This window comes from Ips typographus, linkage group LG3 (genome assembly GCF_016097725.1).
Source record: "Ips typographus isolate SLU linkage group LG3, UJ_Ityp_2.0, whole genome shotgun sequence".
Taxonomy (NCBI): domain Eukaryota; kingdom Metazoa; phylum Arthropoda; class Insecta; order Coleoptera; family Curculionidae; genus Ips; species Ips typographus.
Genome location: NC_138424.1, coordinates 3,925,461 through 3,947,905, shown reverse-complemented (window position 1 = coordinate 3,947,905; position 22,445 = coordinate 3,925,461). Strand labels below are relative to the sequence as shown.

The following is a 22,445-nucleotide window of genomic DNA, read 5'->3' as shown; positions in this document are numbered from 1 at the left end:
CTCTGATTCGCTGAAATTTGTAATTTTTTGACATTTGACAATTTTTTTTTAAATTTATTTATTAACCTAACCTCTATAAAAAAAATTCAAAAACTAAGAAATAGTTTGTAATTTGTAATAAAAGCAGTAAATACATTCAGATACCCTTACTTTAATAGCTATTTTTATTATAAAGTAATGTCGATATTTAGACTTGGTAGATACAGTATCGGCGTCCCTTATTCGAGTGTGGTAATTTTGTATATTCAAAGTGTTTTTTGTGGATAGTTTAACCTTTGTTTTCCAGATTCGAGCTTTTTGCAGTAATGAGGGTCCAAGTTTCTCAGCTAAATGCTGCTATACGCCGGAAGAGTATGTGAAAATTCTAGACACTCTGAATGGAGCTCCCCCAGATCTTTTGTCCAGGTGATTTTTGTTTATAACTGTACTATTTTTCAGCATGTGAATTTAAAAGAGGTTTGATAAGCATAGGTGAAAATCTATATTGGTTTAAATAATTTTTGTTTTTGACAGTTTTCTTTTTGCGGCTTTTTTTGTAATAAGGGTCCAATCCTGGTACTTTTTGTAGATCACATAAACAACACCTCACTTTGTTTAACATATTGATGTACCATTAGTTGAAAATGTACTATTTTTTATTACCAACCAATATCATTTCTGCATTCAAACCAAACTTCCTCCATACTTCTATTCAGGTATAAACTATCAAAAGCAAAAATTAAAAGTTTCCAAAACTATATGCAACAAAATGGTCCATTTAAATCACTGGATGAAGTGCTAGAAGTGGAAGGGTTCAGGGATGAATATTTACAAGAATTGTGTCGTCGAATCTTGACTAACAAACTGTCAAAGCCTAGAGTAGGTGTTTTAAAGAATAACAGGTTCTTCAAACAGTTGCTGGAACCTGAAATTGATAATGAATTTTCAAATGTAAGATTGTTGGCTTGTTTAGTAGTAATACGGAATTGATTTGACTCATTATGTAGACAATTCAAACTGCTGTTGCTATACACTTAGACCCTACTGGAGTGGGATGGGCCAGCATCAATCGGGAGTGTAACATTTTATCTGATTGGAAATGCCATGACTTGACTGCCTTACCTAGTAAAATGTTGCCTTCTGAAACTTTTCAACTGGTTGGTAGCTTATAAATCTGCAAGGTGATAGTTAATAAGTGTGTCTTTAGGCAATAGATTTACTTAAATTAACCCCAGTGGGCGATGTGTACATATTTGAAGCACCACCTCAATTAAACCCTCAAAACCAATCAAAACAGGTTGTAACACACAAGCACCAGATTGAATTAATGTCCATGCTGCTTGCTCTATTGAATACTAGTGTAAAACATAACAAGGGATTGCAAGGCAAAGCTGTTAATGGTCACTTTGAAAATCGGGTGTTTTATTTAAAAAACCGAGTTCCAGCTAGGTGAGTTTTAATATTTACCGAAACTAGTAAAAACTAAATAGTTTTACTATTTAGATTATTCAAGACTCTGATTGGGTTTGAAAAAGTGTCAGCAGTATCTACCATAGTGGGTTTACTAAAGAAAGACCCAAAAGTGCTGAAAACATTGCCCTGTGGTTTAATTTTTTTTGATTCGGATCTCACCGCAAAATTTTTCTCTTTAACTCCATCACATAAGGAACTGCAGGCCCAAGCTTTAATGTTGGCAGTGGCTTTTATGGATTTGTGTGTGAATAAGAACAAAAATAGTTGTGCTACTCTTACAGAGTTTTCCAAAAATTACAGCAAATCTGAACAGGTACAAGGTTTAAATTTGTAATCATTTAGCTTATTCTACTAATTCAATAAGTAAGTTACTGTGATTTATGAAGTAAACTAAAATTAAATAGGTATATTATTGTTAGTATTTGATTGTTCTTTGTTTCCTTACAATATTAAAAATTATATGGGATGATTGAAAATGGTAAAGTTATTGAAGCTCCAAAAGAACATTCCTTAGCCATTCAGGCTTCGTTTTCGACTTTAGATGCTGCTTACATTGTCAGAATTATGTTATTCCTTATGGCGTTTTGACAAAATAACGTAGCGCGGCAGTTCAGCGAGGTGAATAAAACCTGTAAACTTACGTACTTGGCTGTAAAACGCAACCACTAGCATAACAGCATAGTTGGCACATGCAGTTCACTCACAACTTTGCAATCTAAGACAATATTTTAATAAGTGAATAAAAAACAGTTCATTTTGTATAACTATACATTAATAACCAACAATATTTGTTATAAATGGAATGAATGTAGAAATATAGTCTTATTCAATATAAATGACTAATATACAGTGGTTCTAGACAGTCTTAGGTAGTGACTAAATATTGATTATTATAAAGTTTAATTCTAAAGATGATAGCACTTTTTAAATTGACGAGGCACAAGTGATGGTGAGGACGGCTGTAATCATCTAATTATTGTTTTTTAAATTAGGTACAGTCATTATTATAGTGATAAAAGTTTTGGATATGTTGTTAAAGTTTGAAATTGCTTTAAAAACTATTCAACAATGATGTGAACACCACAGAAAGATCTTTGGCATGTGAAACACAATACTGGAATGTACTTAAAAAGTCTAAAGTGTACAGTTTGGTAGTAAAAACCGGACGCTCTTTTTGAATCTACCAGGTCAAGACCTGGCCCTAGGAACATTTTCGGCAAATTGTCCTATAAAGTTGCCTTTAGGACTGTAGTTGCACACGACGTAGGTTTGACCCCTTTTGTTTTTGGCGATGCCTACTCCCAACTCTTTGGAGCCCCTCCAGACCACCTGGGTGAAGTGCAGACTGCCTTGAGGCACCCCAGAGCTACTGAAATTGTGCTGTTTGATTTCGTCGTACCATTCTTTGACCGCGTCACGTGCAGTTGGTACGTGACTATAATCAGATGAATACATGGAGAAGATGTTTTCTCCGTACTGGTTGTTGGCCCGGTGTTGTAAGCTGGATGTTTTGGCGCAGGTATCAGCCCATTCTTGAGCATACCTGCATATCTACAACAGACGAAATATGGTTACTAACCTGAAGAACTAAAGGACGATCAGGGTGTAGCGCTCTTATTTGAACTGTAAAATATTTCATTTAAACAACCATAAGAAATACTATTAAAAAGATAATTGATCTCACTTCGTTTTCGAGATATTGCAATTCAAAAACTTCTTCACAGACGACTTGATCATAAACCTTGTAAACGAATATAAAAAGACTTACCTGATCATTAAGAACCAAATCAGGTACTCCATGTTTCCTTCTATATTCGTTGTGAACCTTCAAAGCATCTCTAGCAAACGCTTTAAGATCAATTTCATCAGGTTTTCCACCTTGTGGATGATGTGGTAATGGTTTAGGTGGTCCGGCCACTTTTTTGGGGCCAGGAATACTATTATTGTAGAACTGTGGCTTTAAAGGTGGACAGTTTTCCATAAAATGTCCCACAAAATTGCCAGCAGGCGAATAATTGGCCACCACGTAGAAGCTACCTTGGCTGGACTTAGCCACACCGACTCCTAGAGTTTCACTGGATTTCCAAATCACTTGAGTGAAATGGCCGGACTTGAGATTGCTGGGTTCTTTGCTGAAGGCGTATTCTTTGACTTCCTCGTACCTAAACCCATCAAATATTACAATTTATACGTCAACGTCTTTAAAAATGACTTTACCAAGTGTCTACAGGAGTGTTTCCGTTTACTTTGAAGTTGGGATCAGACGTGTACAAACAGTAAATGTTTTCTCCGTAGTTGCTTCCAGGTCGGTGCTCCAAAATGTTCTTCGATGCTAGGTATCTGGCCCACTCTAAAGCGTACTTGCACAATTCTTTATCTAGTATCAACGGTGGTACACCATGACGTCTTCTGTATTCGTTATGGGCGTTGAGGAAGTCTTCATCAAAGTTTCCTTCTGTTAGATGTCCTGTCGAGCCTTTGGAGCTTAAGGAGAGCCGATTCAAGTCGGCTGTGTTCAAAAGTCAGTTAATGACATTAGTACTTATAAAGATTACTTAATTATTTTTATCTACTCCTAGCATGGTAATCATTCATTACATAGCTCATTTTGAGTTACGTAATGAGCGATTTTACCGCACTAGTGCGATAATAATCGATTTTATCGCACTAGTGCGATAAAACAACTTTAAATGAAAATTTATGCTGTAATTGTTAATTGAATTTAAACATAACTTTGATAAAACCATGAACAGACCTATCTTAAATAATAACTATATTTTACTTTTTATAAATATTAAAAGTGAAATGAATTCCTGAATTAGAAAGTTCTTGGATCGAATTTAATTTAACACTTTTTCTTGAAAGGGACTCTTTATGTTCTTGGTCTCGCACCAGGTGACAAAACGTTGATACATTTTTTCATATTTCTCCTTTGTCTTGGCAGGCAACAAGCCAGATACCACGTTTGCGGCAGCTTCTTCAATATCTGACGGAAGTTCTTCAGATATGTTCATAACGAAATGCACTTTTAAAAATTTGTGACTGACACTGTTAAATTGTCGCTTAAGTGATATGTGGAAACAAATGGCCACCATAGCAACAACACCAAAACAGTACAGCGTAGATGACAAAATTTAAGGGTAACAAATAACTACCCGTAGCAAGCATATACGAGACGTTCCTAAATAGTTCACATTGCACAAAATATGAATTTTTTTCTTACTTTACGCTGCTTCTGATGGTCGTAGATAAAATGTTGTACATCACCCGTGGGGTATGGCAAATTAACGTACTCGTGTGATCACCACAACTCGGTCTACGACCTCGTCGTGGCAACACTCCCACTCGTGACTATAAAAATGCTCATACCCCACTAGTAATGTAAATAACTATTTTTTGAATAACTTATTGTTAACAATATGTCACAGATTTTGTTTCATATCCAATGTTATCTCAATCATTATATGCTTTTGCGGTTATCAAGATCATATGGAATGATATATGAGTTTGGAGCACTGATGTAATAGGAAAAAAAAACGATAATATCAAAACTTACCAGTTAGCTCTCCAGCACCACGAATTGGAGGAGATGCGGTACTGCCATGGTGAACAGGAGATCCCCCTCTTGGTGGAGGTACATTTTCGGCAAAGTGGCCAATAAAGTTTCCTGGAGGAGAGTAATTGGCCACTACTATGACTTTGCCTCCATTTTTAGCAAAGGCCACTCCCAACTCTTTGGACTCCTTCCACACCACTTGAGTGAAATGGCCAGAGTTGAGGTTCTTGGGCTCAACTCCGAAGGTGTGCAACTTGATTTCCTCATACCTAGTGAACATTTTTGTTGTACTTACTTTTCCTACATTGTGATTGATGACTCACCAGTTATCTACAGCCTGTCTTCCTGATACAGTGAAGTTGGGGTTGGATGATTGCATCATAAAGAGATTTTCACCATAATCCCTATTATTGCTATGCATCATTGTTCCTTTTCTAATGAGGTAATCAGCCCATTGCTGACTGACTTTGCACATATCCTTGTTGAGTTTCAAAGGTGGAACACCATGTCTTCTACGGTATTCGTTGTGGGCTTGAAGGCACTCATTTTGGAATTCCATTTTTGGATTCCTCCTTTTCTGTTGGTTGGACTAGGGTTAGCACCTGGTGAAATTTGGTTGTAGCTTTTACCTTATTGACACCTGAAGATTTATTGCTTGCTGCTTTTGTGGCTTTATCTGCCAAAGCCTCGATGATATCCGGAGGACACGTAGATTCGTAGTCTGTTGTCTGTGTGGTGACTTTACACTCAGTTCTTTGCCCTCTGAAGGTTTCGATTGTCTCCCTTGTGACCGTTTCCAAAGTGGGTTCCTGCATTTATAGTTTTTTATTATCTTGATAATCAGGAAGACATGATTTTTCTGATTACGGGTTATCAGTATGAGTATGTTCATGTTGCACTTTACTATCAATTATATCGTATCACTTTTTGGCGTTTTTGCCATGAAATTATTGAGAAATTGCGATTATCATGCATTAACTATTTTTTTGTTTGTTGGGATTTAAAGTGTATGTGTAACGACTTTTCCTAGAAAGGATAAACGAAATAAAATCGTTTCCAGGGAATCGTACTGCAAGTTGACATTGTTTGAAATTATTAAACGGTTTAATCTCTTAACGGAACTAATCTCGGTTACTAACGCGTTAAATTTAACCTCCGGTCTTGCAAAAATTTCTTTCAATTTTACCACCGTGAAAATTATTGTACTTACTAGTTGGTTGGTATACGCCTGGAAAATTGGCGATAAACAACTAACAATTGGATAGTTTCGACCAATATTTATAAAAATTTTCTTGTTAGGATGGTATGAAAGATAACTTATCTTTACTACAAACTGAATAGTCATAAATGTGTACACGTATCATACCCAGAAGGATTAACCAGGATTAGATGGAATCTATCGCTAAATATTGCCTGTTCAAAATTATTTTTCTATTATCAATGGCATTCTGTAGATCCTTTATTACGCGTTATTTACACGTAAAACGGTTTTTACTCTTCAAAACTGTTACTGACATTCTTAAATATCCAGTAATTATTGTAAATTGATCAGACTTTTTTGGTACCAATTAAAAAGATTAAAAGTTATTTACACCTTTTGACGCAATTGTTTTTCCAGTATTATGGCTTTCTTAGTCAGTAATTAGGTGTTCTAAAAATAACAAACCTCTCCATTTTTGATAGAAGCGAATGTTCTCTGGTCGGTTTTGCGTACCATGACAATCCTGCTCGAGCCATCATGACCATGGGCAGTTTTCCTAAATCTGTGCAAATCAGTAAGAGATCCTGGAAAAGTTGGTTTTGTCCTGAAATTTTACAAAGTTTTTATTAGCTAATAGTTACAATATCATTTATCAAAAGGCAATGGAAATTGAAAAAAACACATTTGGGTAAAATACAAATTCAATAGGTTTGAGAGAGTTGCTATGTTTCTAGAAAGAATTTTCAAAACTTCTGCAATCAAGTCCAATGAAAAATACTGTACAGGTTGTGCAAAACTTGATTAGCACCAGTATTTGTCTTAACAGCTCTCTCTAATGCATCCGTCTCATCCTCTATGGTTTAATTAATACTAACGTCACAACGCAACACTCTGTTCTCATGATCACTAAACACTAACAATAAACACTAGTATAACTGTTGGAATTCGAAATTCAACTGACAATGTACAGAGCATTTTGTTTGGGCTTTCCATTCGTTGGTTCCGTGTTAGCGACCATGTGTAACCAAATAACGAGTACCGCCATTTCTGGTTTGATGATTTCGATTTGGCTGTCTGGTTTGATACTGATGGTGGTACCTGCACATTTTTCCTCGACAGTTTCAATGTTAAAACTCTTCAAAAAAGTATGTCTGAGTAAATTAATAGGCACGATGTATAGTGAATCCTTACATGCATATCTAATTAAGTTTTAATTATTTAAATACAACTTTGGGCAGTCGTTTGTAACTTTTTCTGCTTTCCTACACGCGCTGATTAGAATGTGAAGCGGTTTGCAGCTCAAAAATCCTGCAGGCAACCCTCGAAGTGAAAGCAAAAACCAAAAAAAGTGAAACTTTTACGATGAAATGTAGGAAATTTACGGGCAAGGAAGCGCTCCACGATAAACTTAATTGCCTCAAGTACAGTTTCTAATTTATAACGAATTAAGACTTCATAAAGCGTGTAATTGGATTGTGATTCATTAGAAAAAGATCGTTCTTTAATTGGAAGAGTGGATGGTTTTATCAGTGCTTAATTTCAAGAGATGTTTGCTCCCGATCGGCCTTGATGTTGATGATGACAATGATTCCTTTATTATACTAGTCAAAACATGTACTTATGTTTTATTTGAGACCCTAAGTGTTTTACTTCTAATACTTTAGTAATATAAATAAACTCGATTGAAACTGTTATTTCTAGATTAGAATAATGTAATTCAACGACAGTTTCGAGATTTTATTAAGTACTCGCAAAACAATGTTTTATTGCATTACTAAAATAATAAGTGCTTAGTTTATTTAGAATAACTGTAAAGTTTATTGATTCATATCAGTTTAAAGTTAAATGGTATTTCTATTCATGAAAATTGTATGACTATTTCAGATTAAATGTAGAAGTAAAAGGAGAGAGGAAAAGGCGTCAAAGTAGAAAAAAAACTGTAATTTTTAACAACCTAATTGTTAATTTAAACAATAATTGTTCTCAAAAACAGTACAGTCATTTTTTTATCATAAATCTGGCCGTGTTTACCAGTTAATTTTAGATCCCCCATTTAGGAGTAAATAAAGTTCATTTTCACGGTTTGTTGATTTTGCGTGACACATTTCTGCCTGTTCTGATTCAAAATCGTTGCAAGGAAAAACACCTGATTAACTACCGTGAACCAGGGCCGATTGGGTACGGTTTGATACACTGTTTTCAACTTGCTGGTGGTTTTTTTTGCAATTTTATCAGTGAAATTGCATATTTTGCTATTGGCTCGTATTTTGTTCAATTAGTCATAAAATGGAATTATTAAGTTACAATAATACATGATGGTCACTCTGTAACTTATAAGTCTAGTGCTGCAAAAATGTACAGTACAGGAAGTCAGTGGTTTTTGTAAATATAGCAATTTATCACACAAACAGGAAATTTGACAAATTAATGAGAAATGTTTATACAAATTTAACGGGTATAAGTTTGATAATAATAAAGTACAGATTGTGACCATATTAATCATATAAAGATAAATAAAAACTATTTCTAGAACAGAAAAAATATATTCAGTCACCATTAGTTGAATCATAAAGGTCAGGAGCAAAATAAACAGGAGATTTATAATATTATTGTTGAATTTAGGTTATTACATGCTTATAAAGCTTTGATTTACATGAAGGAAAGTAGATATTTATTAAAGTAATAAAATTGGTAACTAAATTTCAAATTAATGATAAACAATATGAACCTTTAGTAACATTATTATCATACTTCGTACTGAAACAAATAAATCTTGCTTTATATAAATAAGGTTTTTCAAGATTTGGACAGTCCTCTAGAGGTTCGCATTTTGAAAAGTTCAATCCTCTAATTTTCTAGTTCTCTGGAATATTTTTTTCTAAAATAGATACCCAATTTTTTCCACAAAAAAAACTAAACTAACTAAAAATCAAGTGATATCCTACAATATAGTAAACTGCAATCAATTAATTTGTATTCAAGGGCCAAACACCGGCATTTAACCCTTTTCCTGCTTCCGGAAACAATAGCTACCAAAACAACTGATCTAACCTCAATTTTCCTAAACTCATTGGGTTAATTTACCTTCGAGGGGTGCTGGAAGCCGATCTGGACATTACGCGGCACTAAAACCACCGCAGTATTGATTTAGAAGACCATGTCGATATGAATTCCACCCTGTCGATGCACTTAAAGATGTTTACTTTTATAGTGCAGTTTTTTTTGTAGGGGATCGTTTCCTCATTTCTAAGGGATGTTTGGGAGACATGCGCTCCATATATCAGTTTAGTCAGGGTATTAGTGTTAAAGTTAAATTTACCTGGGAGTTACCGTTGACATTTTCTTATTGAAGACCACAAAGTTGCACTGTCGTTAATTCTAATTTAATTGCAAAACGAGAGTGTAATCATAATCAATTAAGTTATTGGCGTAGCCTTTTTTAGTAAGCAGTGCACCGTTGTTATTTAGGACTGGCCTCAAACGCCTTCTTGGGGCTGGGACGTTACACTTTTCAGGCTTTGTTAACCAAACTAATTTAAACATGTTAAGGGACAACTTACATATCAAAATTAAGAAACTCCACGGTATTTAAATACGTATACATTATTTGACTATTCGTAGAAATTTATTACACGGTATTGTCATCAAAATGTACTTTGATGATAAACTGATAAACTAGTGAACAAGCTTAAGCTTTGGGTTATCACGAGATAATGAACCCAATCACTTTTAAAGGAAATTGGTGGCGCTTCTAGAATTTTCTTTTTTGTTGAAAGGTTAACAATGCTGTAGTAAATAAGGTCTTTAAAGAGGCAGTAAAATAACAAAGATGTCCTTTTAACTAGAAATACCAGCCATAAAAAGGCACGAACACTTTCAGGAACTTTTATCACTGGGTACTTTACGGTGGCACTGAGGCACAAAAACATTGAGTTACGCACATAAAAAAATTACCGGCAATAAAACCGAGTTGTTTAATTTAGACTTTATAGGCGATATTTAAACAAACAAAAACTATATTAACCGATAAGAAAAGAAGTTTAACCGTAAACTGTAAAGCGAATCTAGAGAACTACAACACTGAACTATTAAAGTACCTATACCACGTATTTATCAGTCTTTTTTTTATATGATACGGATTCCATATGGTACACAATTATTTTGGTTAGAGGTCGAATTTCCGGATATGGTCGGTTTGTATTGAAATGGCCATCCCATTGCACTATTAAAAATGGATTAATAACGGAAAAACGCATCTTCAAGGCAATTAGGCTGGAAATATTGCCAGCTTGTTACGGATCTATTTTGAATATATTTTATTTTTTCAAAATTTGTTTTGCAAATACAGAACCAAATGTCAGTATTTTTTTGCGCTTTTTAGAATACAGCTGAATTTGTGCCTACTTGCAGAGTAACGTAAATTTTTAATGGTCCTAACTAATGTCAAAACGGGTTTTACTTTTTTCGTGATTTGTCTTGTGACAACACTTCTTCCTACAAATGTAAATTCACAGAAAACCTGTCAACCCACAATAAAAAAATTTAAGCAAACATAAATTTGTAAATTTATTTGCATTTAAAACCGGTTTTTTTATTACCTCCTTCATTCACTATTTCTAAAGGAAATAAATATTTTTCAATAACTTAAGGTACCATCCTTTTTGAAGGATCATTTTATTGCTTGGAAGAGGGTCAGGTTTCAGGTAGTCTGAGATTTTCAATTATAAACCTGTTTGTCATGAAGACTAAAGATTAACTATACAAATGCACATAGAAACTACTACATTCAGACATACATAACCATCATACAACTCAAAAATATTAATCAAAGAAAAAACAAAATGCATTTTAAATGCAAATTTTCAATGATGGTCGTCTGAATTATTTTTGCATGTTTCATTAGTATTATATGTTAATGATTTGGGTTTATTTATTCTTCAATAAAAAGAAATGTTCCAGCCTAAAGACATTCAAAACAAAAAGGAAAATCGCCGTTTTCCGCATTAATTCCTTTACGTGACTGGAAGGCTTGATGGGATTATGCTAATGGCTTCGATTACGGTTTGGGGCTAGCCTGCAACGTCCTTAACCTTGATTAAAGTAGGGTTGGGGGGACGACCTTGCACTTGGTAACACAATTGCATGATCGTCGATATCAAATTATAGAGGACTGGGTAATGAGTAGGAAATTGTCAAGTTACACAATCAGCGGATATCCGTTAGCTTGATAATACAGTTATTTATGAAAAAAATGAACAAAAGTATTTAGAAAGTAGAAAATTGTTTGAAAATCAAAATTTGTTATAATGTGTAGGTACTGTATTATCACGAAAGTGTTGTTAAAAATTAAGAAAACAATCTTGTAATAAAAAACTACAGAAACAGTAGCGCCATCTTTCAGTGTAATATTGTAGTTCATTAATTTTGCATGTTTTATTAAAAATCATCGTCAGTTTATCACAAATAGTACCAGGCTCTATCGTTAGATGTCAGCACACAATTTAAAATTGAGCTTCTACTTGGGCTTAACATTTAACACTAACAGAATTTGCTAATTAGATTCAAAAAATGACTAGGTAACTGATAAAAGAAGAGTGAAAAAAAAAGAAAACTTGAAGAAAAAAAAGTTGAATAGAAGCATACTGTAAATCGTTTAAGTTTTTCACAACGTATTTGGTAACTTATTTAGGTACTAATCTACTCATCTCCTACTGTAGTGTTAAATAACATAGCAAACGCCCTCCTCAAAAATATTATTAGGAGAATAATAACAAATTAGTGATAACATGTCCTATGGCACCATCTGCTGCTATAATTTCGAAGCTCTCCAATTTAAATCCGGGAGCTTTATTATGAATGTAGCGTTCCGTCGGTAGGTGGCAGAATAGTCTTAAAATTTGTACATGTAAGTGCATAACATTTTTGCAAAATAATAGTAAAAAGTCTTGGGAAAAGCAAATAGTATAGAGAGTTTCCGAATAGGTCTCGTTGGACAAAAGGGAATTTATTTACAATTGCCCTGATAATGACGTTTTTGTGTACAAACATCCCTCCACTAGCCCGACAGCGTAACAATACCCTTCAACTTTGACGGCCTTCGTCGTGATACCTCTATTTTTGAAAACACCCGCCGATTCTTGAGTCCCGATAGTTAGAATCAACTAAATTGAATTTTAGTCCACTGGTCAAAAGCACTATTGCTGTTAACTGATTGCTGTAATAGATTAAAATATTCTAAAATTATGTGTTGAACTTGTAATGTCAGTGGACCACAAAACATAACAGATTAGTTTAACTTTAAATGTTCTTAATTCAGAGCGAGTTTCACAATCTAAACTCATTGACCCAAACATGTTCCAGCCCATGTCAGTCATACGTCGACAAATAATTCAGTTTCATTCAGGTGTTTTTTTCCAACGCTATATGCCCACTTCAATGGGGTAAATTCGGTGTTAAACCCGTGTCACGTTTTACAACAAAAAAAGAAAAAGTTTCTTTGTGGTTCTAGAAATTTGACAGTCCAGAAGAACCCAACAGACAAATTTGGACCATAACGTCAGAGTCTCAATTATATTTTTTTAAACGCGAGGACACTAACCCTTGCATAGCATATCAGTGTAGGATTTCATATCAGCCCTTGTACGAGACGCACAATGTATGAAATATGAAACTGAAGAAGTCCTATATACTTAGGGGTTTCATGGGGTAGTTTTATAATATTGGTATTGTTGTCGACATGTATACTACTGTCTGTTATTTGATGTGTTAATTTAGATTTCTTTTTAGTGTAGATCATCATCCAGTAGGCTGAGAGGTTAAATCAGTTTACATGGATGAACAATGGTAGACCATACTAATGAATCAAACGCTGTTGATAATGAGTCAGCTATAATTGTAACAATTATTGAAACATACAGGTGTGGTAAATCCAAAACAGACCATAGGAAAACCGTGTAACGGACAGAGAAACGTAGATAATTGCATGCGCGGGACAAAGACAGAAAACGAAAAAAATATCAAGTAGGCCATATTTTCAGTGCGCTGTTGCCAAAATCCAATACCGTCGACAAAATTAATATTGTTCTTTGATTATTCTGAAGCGAGTTGTGTCAGGGATTACTCAAAATTTGAAATCAAACCGGCGGATTGACAGCTGTCATATAATAACTGTTTGCAACGTTATCTAAGACATACGCTTTTTGTGACAATTGCCATCCATAGGCGACCTGACCATAACAATTATTGAACACCCCACCGCCCTCAAGAAAGCTTAGAATGTCACTTTTAATGGCGGCGTTAGCGGTTTTCTTTTTATTTTTTCGTGTAGTTGATCAGAAGTTGTGAGTGAAAAATCAAAGAACGCTTCATTCCTGATCCAGATATGTATAGATATGGCTTTTTATACCCAATAAAGTCCAGCCAAAGCAAGTTTGGTTAGAACCCTTTGTCCTGGAAAGTACAACAAACTAATGTGAAAACTGCTCAATCAAAGAAAATTTGGAAATCCTTGAAGCTAGGTAAGCAAAACTGGTAAATGGGTTTTATATTATTACCAAGACCTTTCTTTTAAAATGTAAATGTGCCAATGGAACTTCTAAAAGCTGTCCTGTTTCTTCAGAGTAAACCTTTGTTGCCCTCAAAATGCAGGCGGCCTCAAAATGTAACTCACGTACCTATGTATGTAAGAGGCAAGAAGTTTACTGATTGAGAAAGCATATTGTACTTACCACTGAGTATTGTGTTGGAGTAAAATCATTCCAGTTCAAAGCTTTCAACCACAGTTGGGTTCGAGCAGGGTCTTTTGGAAAGTAAAAGACTGACACTTTTGGGCCTTTCACCAAATTGCTTTTACAATTTGGCAAACAACAAGTGGACGGCATATTGTAGAGGCAATAGAATTTAAGTTAAAAAACAAACAACAAATTATAGAACAATGAAGGAACAATAACAATAGTGATAACACAATAAAATGAACACAAACTACAGTTTTACTAGAACAATAAACATATAAACAACAATATATAATAGCAAACAAAAATTACTTTGGCAAGTAATCCCAAGTCTTGACTTTAAACCTTAAAAATTAATTTAATCATGGAAAAACTCAATTTCCACAATACAAACAAATGCAAACTGTCAACCACTATTTCGGCCATATTGGAATTTTTGGCATGCACCTTCTTGGCTTTCTTGTACACCAAGTAACATAGGAAATCTCGTTTTGTTAGTATGAGTTAAAATGAGATAAACGATAGACACGATAAAAACTTTAGTAAACAATCACGCGCGCATGTGTAAAGTGCATTTTACATTATCGGACTTTTACATTTTAATTTATCGAACCTACAACCGATTTTCAACGTATACCTACTTACATCGTTAAATTTTCATATTAAATCATTAGTTCTGTTGGATCTTGCTTTCGATTTTTGCCTTTCTACTGTTTTAAGAAATACGTGTAGCATAAATATGATAATACTTGTAAACAAGACGCTTATTCAGAGCGCGCACTCTTGTTGTATTTCCGGTTTGTTATTTAATAAATTATAACTGGCGTTAATAAGCTGGAAATAAATTGTAAAAACAGCCAGAAGCGGAAACATTTCAGTCGTTCTTTTTCCAGCACCTTTCCAGAATAATTATAAAAGTCGTACAGGAAAGTAAACAGCGTGAAAGGCGACGTTTTCCACCCCTCAAGCTAAAAAGCTCCCGACAAATAAATAAAATTTTTGCTCTTGCAGAAAAAAAATTGCCTCGTAAGGACAAAACAAAAGGCAACTTCTGACAGCGCACAGACCCCAAGGCTTGGCACCTTGATTTTATGTTTTGAATAATTTAAAAGACGTATTTCTAAATATAGCCATAAAATTAACCAAGGATCGGCCTCCTCTCGCCCTTATTATGCCGTACAATAGGGGAGAGATATCAAGAAACATTTAATAATTCATTTCCGAAAACGGGAGCCAAATGCGACGTTGCCTTCCCCCGCCCAATACGCAAGGGGGTTAAGGGGACGGAGCACGCCTCGCTCACATACGCGAACCAATCGCGCACACGGTTGTGCCGCCATGTTGAACACCGCGTTACGGGCGAACGCAGCGCTACGTTCGGAAAAAAAGCGAATTACGTCAGAGTGTGCGATTGTCGCCGTATGGGCGAAGCTGTCGCGGATGTTTCCACATCGAAATTTACGAAAATCGATCGCGAAAATCGATAGAAAATTTTAGTTTTTCCTTTTGTCGAGCCGGTGGTGGGTGTGCTTGGTTGGTCGTACCTTAAAATCGTGCAGAAAGTTGTTGGTGAGCTCATTTCGTCGATTTTTTGACACCGTTCCCGGCGTTTTCCATACTGGTCGTCATGTAGACACGCATTTGGTAGTGACTATTGTTGTTTTCTTTTTTTCGGGAAGGGGAATATTTTTTGACATTTGTTTGTTTTTCACTTAGTGAAGGGGATGTTTTTTGGACTATCCTGATTGTAAGGTGAGTTTTCTTATTGAATCCCATTTCCAGAACGAAAAAACAATATATCTACTATCACACAACACTTTTTGACATATAACCAACACAATTCTATTGTGGCTCCATCTTCGCTTTTAATGCAATTTAAAGTTGCCCAATCGGTTCAATTAGGGTTGTTTTTCATATTTTATTTGAACTAGTAGTAACTTTTCAATTAACAGGACCAATGAAATATATGCAGGTTGTGTTCAATTAATTTAACAATTTGACAAGTTCCATTCATATTTGAAGGTATAAAAGTTATTATGCCTCTCCTCCAGTTAACCTCATTTTGTAATGTCCAATGGCCACACATATTGAGTGATACATCATTGTGAACATCACTACAACTCGCATAAAATTCTCTATTCACCTACAAAGAAAAATGTTTAACCTAACCTAAGTTTAACTGCGTTTGCAAATTCAAGAAAAAAACGAGGGGAGGGGGTCAGTAGGACATTTTTTTCAAATGCATAATCCAACTTTCCCCTTCAAATCTCAATCATTACTACAGGAAGAAGAAATGTGTGGTAGTTCCCTGAAATTAAAAGCCATGTACCTACCTAATTAGGTAATACTGTTCCATGTAGGATGATAGGTCTGTTCCTAAAGGCAATTTCAAACTGGTTTCCAACTGAAAATCGGAAATTGTTGGCTTTTATTGGTTGAATGCTCACGTGACATTGACATTTTAAGTGGCTTTAATGTGTGGTCTGTCTAGATGCAGAGGGTAGTGAAGTCCTACAGCAAATACCTACTTATAGGGGAAAATGGTTTAAAACATATTAAAAATTTATCAATTTTGTATCAACCTCAAAAATAATGCTCCTTTCACAATGAACATAACACAATATAAACTATTTATTTATGTTTATTTTGCAATCCCTACAGAAAAGCTGCATTTTATCATAAACAAAATGAACGTTTTACATGAAAAAACTGTAAACGTTTTAAAACTGAATTAAAACAGCAATATTTTTTTGATAGTTTGAAGAAGAGCTATTTTTGAATCTCATTAATAAACAATTACTACTAAAAGTAAAATAGATTGTTGATATTACTTATACAAAAATTTTCAAAATTACAAGGTTTAAACACAATAAGGGTTAAATATTTAATGAAATCAAAATGTTTCTATTCACTAATTAATTAATGGCAACCTTTTAAAGTTTTGATTTTAGTGTCATTCATTCTCGATTTTCAATGAAATTAGCGAGAAAATTAGTGCTAAAACCAGTTTACCAATCAATTTATAATGATTATCTGTGTCAAGTTGTATTAATAGATCACCACCGGTAAGTGTGCAAACATTGGCGTTAATTGATACAAACCTGTCAACTGTAACAATTTTTGTGGTTTTTCTCATCAATTTTGTTTATTTATAGATGATTATAAATAATTACCGGTAGGTAAAATATAATTGCATTTTAAATATTATTACAGGTAATTGGGAAAATGATTGCCCATCTAGTTATACTACAATTATTGTTTTTAGTAATTTCTTGTCTAATGCAGTTATTTCACATTTTCAGAAAGTGTAATAGTATCTGTATAGGTGTGTCTTGTGATTTGTATAAGGGGTCAGAAAATCCAACAAAAGGTTGTAACATTTATTGATAAACTTCGATTATTTCCAAAAATTGAATCTTGATCACCTTATTTGGTGATTTTAAATCATATATGAAAGTTGTTCACTGTCTAATTTTTCAGAGAATTCAAAATTAATAAGCTTTTAGATATTGTATTTTCATTATTTATATTTATTTCAATTAACTTCTAACTCCAATCAATTTCGCTAAATCGTCATTAGGAAAATGATAAAAAATACTACAAAATTTTTCCAATTTACGAAAAGTGTAAAGTGGTTATTTCACCTAATTTAAGGTCCTTTGGTATAAATCGAGGTATAAATATACTCTTTGCTGTGCATTTGACAAAATTACACTCTTGACCATAAATGTAATTTTTTCAGTTTTTGAATGATTGCAACTTTTTTATTTAAACTCTTATACTCAAAAAGTAGTAAAAAAAGATCCCTAATACCCCCCCATTCTTTCAATTTTTTTGAAAAATAAATTTTTTTAATGTGCTTTTTTTGTACTTATTTCACCTAATTTAAAGTCGTTTGGTTAGGTTAGGTTAGGTTAGGTTATAAATATGCCCTTTGCTGTGTATTGGAACTCTTTTGGAGCACAAAAAAAAATGAAAAATTTGACAAAAAATGCCACTTTGCCAGTTTTTTTAAAGTTTAAGGTGGTTATTTCATCTAATTTAAGGTTCTTTGGTATAAATATACTCTTTGCTGTGCATTGGAACCCTTATGAAGCAAAATAAAAATTTGCCACAATTGCATTTTTGACCAAAAATGTCATATTTTCAGTTTTTGAAAGATTGTAACTTTTTTATTTGAACTCCAATCAATTTCGCTAAATCACCATTAGAAAAAGAATAAAAAATACTTCATGTTACCGAGATACTGTATCTCAAAAAGTAGTTAAAAAACATCCCTAATATCCCCTCGTATAAATATACACTTTGCTGTGCATTGGAACCCTTATGAAGCTGTCTTATATTTCACATTTCAACTCAAAAAAGAAAAAAAGAACCTTATTCACGTACCAGGTCAGCACGTTGCGGCGAATATCCCTGTAGCCTGTAGATAGTAATTATTCAAGAGTTTTGCACCTCGATTAGCCACCCAATAAATTATTTTCTCACAATTACACCAAAACTGGATGTCGGCCGTTTAGCAACTTATAAGGAAAAAAAGGGAAAAATCAGCTGGCAAAAACCAGTCGCCGTTGCTGGGCCCGGCTGCACAGTTTGGTCAGGTTATTATCAAATTATGAAGATTTTTATGACATACTTGGTATAATGAATGCAGGTAGAAATTTCCCTTGAGCCAAGGGCGAGCATCTTTCTGTTTTGTATTCAAATATTGCTGACATTAAATTTACAACCTTACCGTAACGTAGTAAAGTGGCTTTCTTTTTGGTTACTGTGGCTTGTGGCTGTAAATGCAGGCACAGGTCAGATAGACCTCCAAGAAAATCGATTGCTTTGCCCACGCGTTCAATTACAAATTCACATAGATCTAGTTTTGCAACTTTAGTGGCTGTATTTTACATCTGACCATTGTGATCGGAACTCGTAAATGCAGCTTGACGTCCGCTTATTAAAAAAAATTCTAGTGTTGGGTGTAGAAATTTCAGTTGAGTCATTGTCGTAAACTACTCGGAATTCGTTGTTTAGATTGGACACCACCTCAAATTATATTTTGATGGAATGGGTTCTTTGTTTTGTATGTAAAATCTAAAAACTCAACTTTGATAAAAAGTTTCTGGAATTTATCATGCAAATAATGCTCATCCAAAGGTTTGAACACTTACTTTTTGTTATGCGATTTCTAGACTTTCTAGATGAACATAATTTGATAAAGTATAATGCTTTCCTTTTTAGCTTTTTGCAAAATTAATGATGCCAAATATGTGTTTGTCACGAAATTTTGATGCTTGGTATAGCTTTCAGTGAGTTAGTTAGCAGAGTTATGCTTCTTTTACAATGGACATAAACAGAAAGTTTCAGTAAATTTTGTTTAACGTTTATGTATAGGCACAGTTAGGATTAATTTGACTCTGTCAGAAAAAGCATCATTAGATATGTTTCACTAAAGTTATCTAATTCATTTAGGTACGTTTATATCGAGGTTTATATTTATCTGTTTAGGTCCAGTACTTTCAGTTCAGAATAACTTTATTCTAAGGATAATACGAGGGATAATATCTATGGAAACAGTGAAATCAGACGCTGCTATTGGTCAATTCCGTCATTTTTATACAAATTATCCTAAGAATAAATTTATTCGGAGGTGAAAGTACCGGCCCTTAGTATTACGTTAGCTTATACTTAGCCACGACCATAAAGCTGAAATATATTCTTCTCAATGACATAAGAACGATGTAATTGATTTACAGAATAAGATTTCTACTTTTTACCTGTCCCTGTATCTATATCTATAACTGCACGTCTGATTTTCTTTACGACTTTGTGAGGTTTGTGACGAATTTGGGAGGTTTTCGAGGAGCTTTTAAACCATCTTTTGGGCCTCGTAGAGCAAAGTGTGTTACGAGGGCTTGTAACTGACGAACAATGAGATGCTTTCGTACCAAAAATCCAGGACAACAGTTAGAAAAAACATTATTTTTCTACTCCTACAGGGATGGTGTTCATTCCTTAACAGTTTAGATAACGGATAGGTAGGCAATTGCCACGAGGGTTGAACGAGTATGAAATCCTAGACTTTCCGCAACTGTGCGGTATAAAATAGACCAATTACTTATCTTGAACGTAAATAAAATAATTCTTCTGATTGTCATCCTCACTGACAGAAATATATTGTATATTCAAACCTTGGCTATTCTATGAATACGATCGCAGATCATAAGAATTAACAATCAAGTTTACTGAAATTTAGGTATTTAGTTAGTACGGACTCTAACTTTGATAGTACTACGTTAGGTGACTATGCGATTATATAAATTTGCCTCGAAATTTGCTTTCTCTTTTAGATGCAAGCAAGTTTTTTTTAAAGTGGTAATTTTGCTGCTGTCTTTTCTCGATAGAGCTAATGTGTAATATAACGGAACCACCAACTTATAGAGTGTTTCTCCGAGCAGATCTGGTAATTTCCATTTTCCAATAAACCGAATAAACGTCGGAAATTTGTTATTGTCGCCGGTTCTCCGCATTCTTCATGCCTCAAACGGCCGAATAAAATTAGTAAATTATTAGAAAGTGAGAATCTTTAATGGCACCGTAGATAACGCCCGTATCGTAACTGTCAATGCAGCGTATAACCTATACGTAGAGGCGTTGATGTGTCGCAGACAATTTATTCGGAATTCTTAATGGATCTTTGATAGTTTGATTTGCATTAAATTTGATGGTCTATTAGCATTTTTAATTTCCGCTTTTATCGAGATGGAAGACCATTTACGGAGCGTGCTTTTGGTACAGAACCACTTTTTGGACGACAATTGTTTTAAACGCTGTATCGTTAAGGTAATGTGTAAATTAAGTGGTATACAACCATAACGGGGGTTTAAACATCCATGTCCAATCTGTTGTTAATCATTATTATAGTGGACTGCTTGGTCCAGTGAAAAAAAAGTAAACGTGAAGACTTTTTGTGGGTGTTCTCTCCACAGTAGAAGCAGAAGCAAAGGAACTCTGGTTCACCATGTAAAAAAAAATACAGACAAGATTTCCTTTTAGCCTTTGGTATGCCGCCCGTAAAATATTCAAGTCAAACAGAAACGATGAAATATTTCTCGAACACCTGTGAGCTCGACCGAGGTATTCATCAAACTTTTGTGTTTCGTTATAAAAATATGGATTCTCCAAATGTTTTATTTCTTATTTGGTCGCTTGGTAGATTACAATGCGACAACTACCAAAAAACACTTACGTCACCGGTTTATTTGGGATTAAGTTTGGTTCTGCAATAGTGATTTTTCATAATAAACAAAAAAATTGACTAATATTTCAGCATTTCTTCGTTCTTCAAACACTTCTTAATGAATTTCAGTTCTTTATGTGCAAAATGCAAAAATTTACGAGTAAAAGTAAAACAAATAAACATACCTTTTTAAAAGCTGGGAGAAGAATAGTACTGAAAAATACTGAAGCTATATTACATTTTTCTCACTATGACAATTTGCCACATCAGCACCCCTATGAAATTACTGCATGCACTGCAATGTGGGAAAACGTAGTAACGAATGTTTTTTTCCAAAAAAATATTGGGCTCCTGAAAATTTGTCGTTATGTCAGTTATTTTTACTTACCTTTTAATATAGCTTTTCCCAAAAATACATAATATATTTTCTAAGGTATTTTAGTTCACTATTTTAAATAATGTCACAGTTAACGTTTTGTGTCGTGTATACTGTGCTATAGTAGTTTAAAAGTAAAGTACCTACTCGACTTCAAAAGCTGAAACTTTATCTAAATTACCAAAATTTATGGTTCTATACCCCTGTATAACCAATTTAGATTGTAAATCTTTACATTTCAGGGAAAAAAGTTTTGCATAAAAAGTTATTTATTTAGAAAGCTCCTTTCTAAAATTGCAATTTACTCACATAAACAGTATGAAGCAAAAATGTAATATAATGTAATCTTAAATACGCAATAATTTGTGATTTTCTCGCAAATTATTGAAATTAGAAAAAAATGTACAGGGGCGGAGAAATTTAGCGTCTAAATTGAGTTGGGAAACCCCGAGGGGTAAACCGCTGAGTAAAATTTTGTACACTAATTCCTAATATGCCAGTAATGCCCACTAATTTCTTGTAATGCCCAGTAATTCCTAATAATTAACCTAACCTAACCTAGCCTAACAATACCCACTAACTTCCTGAATTATCACAACTGGAAGTCTAAAAAAAGTAAAAATAAGAAAACATGCGTGCAACGAATTAACCGGAATGGGATACCCTGTATATTTTTTCATTTTTGTATTCTACGTCAAATTTTAGACATATTTCGCATATTAATGTCATATACCTCTATCTATATCCGTTTCTGAGATATCAGGAAAGGTTTTTTTCTTGGTTTTTGTCATGTTAGACAAGGTTTGTTCTAGAAATGGGTGTAGAAAAACGTCAAAATATATAATACAGTGTGGTCAAAAAATCAGTTCTAAAAAGGACAGAAAGTCTAGTTTTTCAAACGG

The 22,445-nt window shown here is 34.0% G+C and overlaps 3 protein-coding genes and 1 long non-coding RNA gene across 9 annotated transcripts in view; 3 read left to right on the top strand and 1 right to left on the bottom strand.

Annotated features, from left to right (window-relative positions):
• The first annotated feature begins 48 nt into the window (after positions 1–48).
• LOC145726866 (transcription elongation factor, mitochondrial) lies at positions 49–1,928 on the top strand. Its single transcript, XM_081976148.1, has 6 exons — positions 49–231; positions 287–405; positions 696–930; positions 987–1,136; positions 1,187–1,428; positions 1,483–1,928. The coding sequence occupies exons 1-6, from the start codon at positions 178–180 to the stop codon at positions 1,784–1,786; spliced, it is 1,104 nt and encodes a 367-aa protein (XP_081832274.1). The 5' UTR covers positions 49–177; the 3' UTR covers positions 1,787–1,928.
• A 278-nt stretch (positions 1,929–2,206) lies between these two features.
• Positions 2,207–10,280, bottom strand: LOC145726863 (uncharacterized). 5 transcript variants are annotated; one of them, XM_081976145.1, is made up of 9 exons: positions 10,061–10,280; positions 9,529–9,587; positions 6,675–6,813; positions 5,638–5,817; positions 5,332–5,585; positions 5,009–5,277; positions 3,670–3,961; positions 3,221–3,614; positions 2,207–3,003 (listed from the first exon to the last, which is right to left on the bottom strand). In XM_081976145.1, exons 2-9 carry the CDS (start codon positions 9,546–9,548, stop codon positions 2,641–2,643), a joined length of 1,911 nt encoding a protein of 636 aa, XP_081832271.1. In that variant the 5' UTR covers positions 9,549–9,587; positions 10,061–10,280; the 3' UTR covers positions 2,207–2,640. The 5 variants fall into 5 exon arrangements, with proteins under 5 accessions (XP_081832271.1, XP_081832268.1, XP_081832269.1 ...); XM_081976142.1 differs by lacking the exon at positions 9,529–9,587 and having other exon boundaries at positions 9,770–10,280; XM_081976143.1 differs by lacking the exons at positions 9,529–9,587; positions 10,061–10,280 and adding an exon at positions 9,294–9,340.
• A 4,988-nt stretch (positions 10,281–15,268) lies between these two features.
• The window catches only part of LOC145726611 (uncharacterized), a 44,777-nt gene continuing 37,600 nt past the window's right edge, over positions 15,269–22,445 (top strand). For both annotated transcript variants that reach the window (XM_081975775.1, XM_081975773.1), the window contains exon 1: positions 15,269–15,691. The gene's annotated coding sequence lies outside the window, so the exon portion shown is untranslated. The remainder of the gene's footprint in view (positions 15,692–22,445) is intronic.
• Positions 20,588–21,111, top strand: LOC145727342 (uncharacterized). The gene is made up of 2 exons (XR_014177862.1): positions 20,588–20,770; positions 20,852–21,111. It is a non-coding gene; the product is annotated as an uncharacterized LOC145727342 (long non-coding RNA).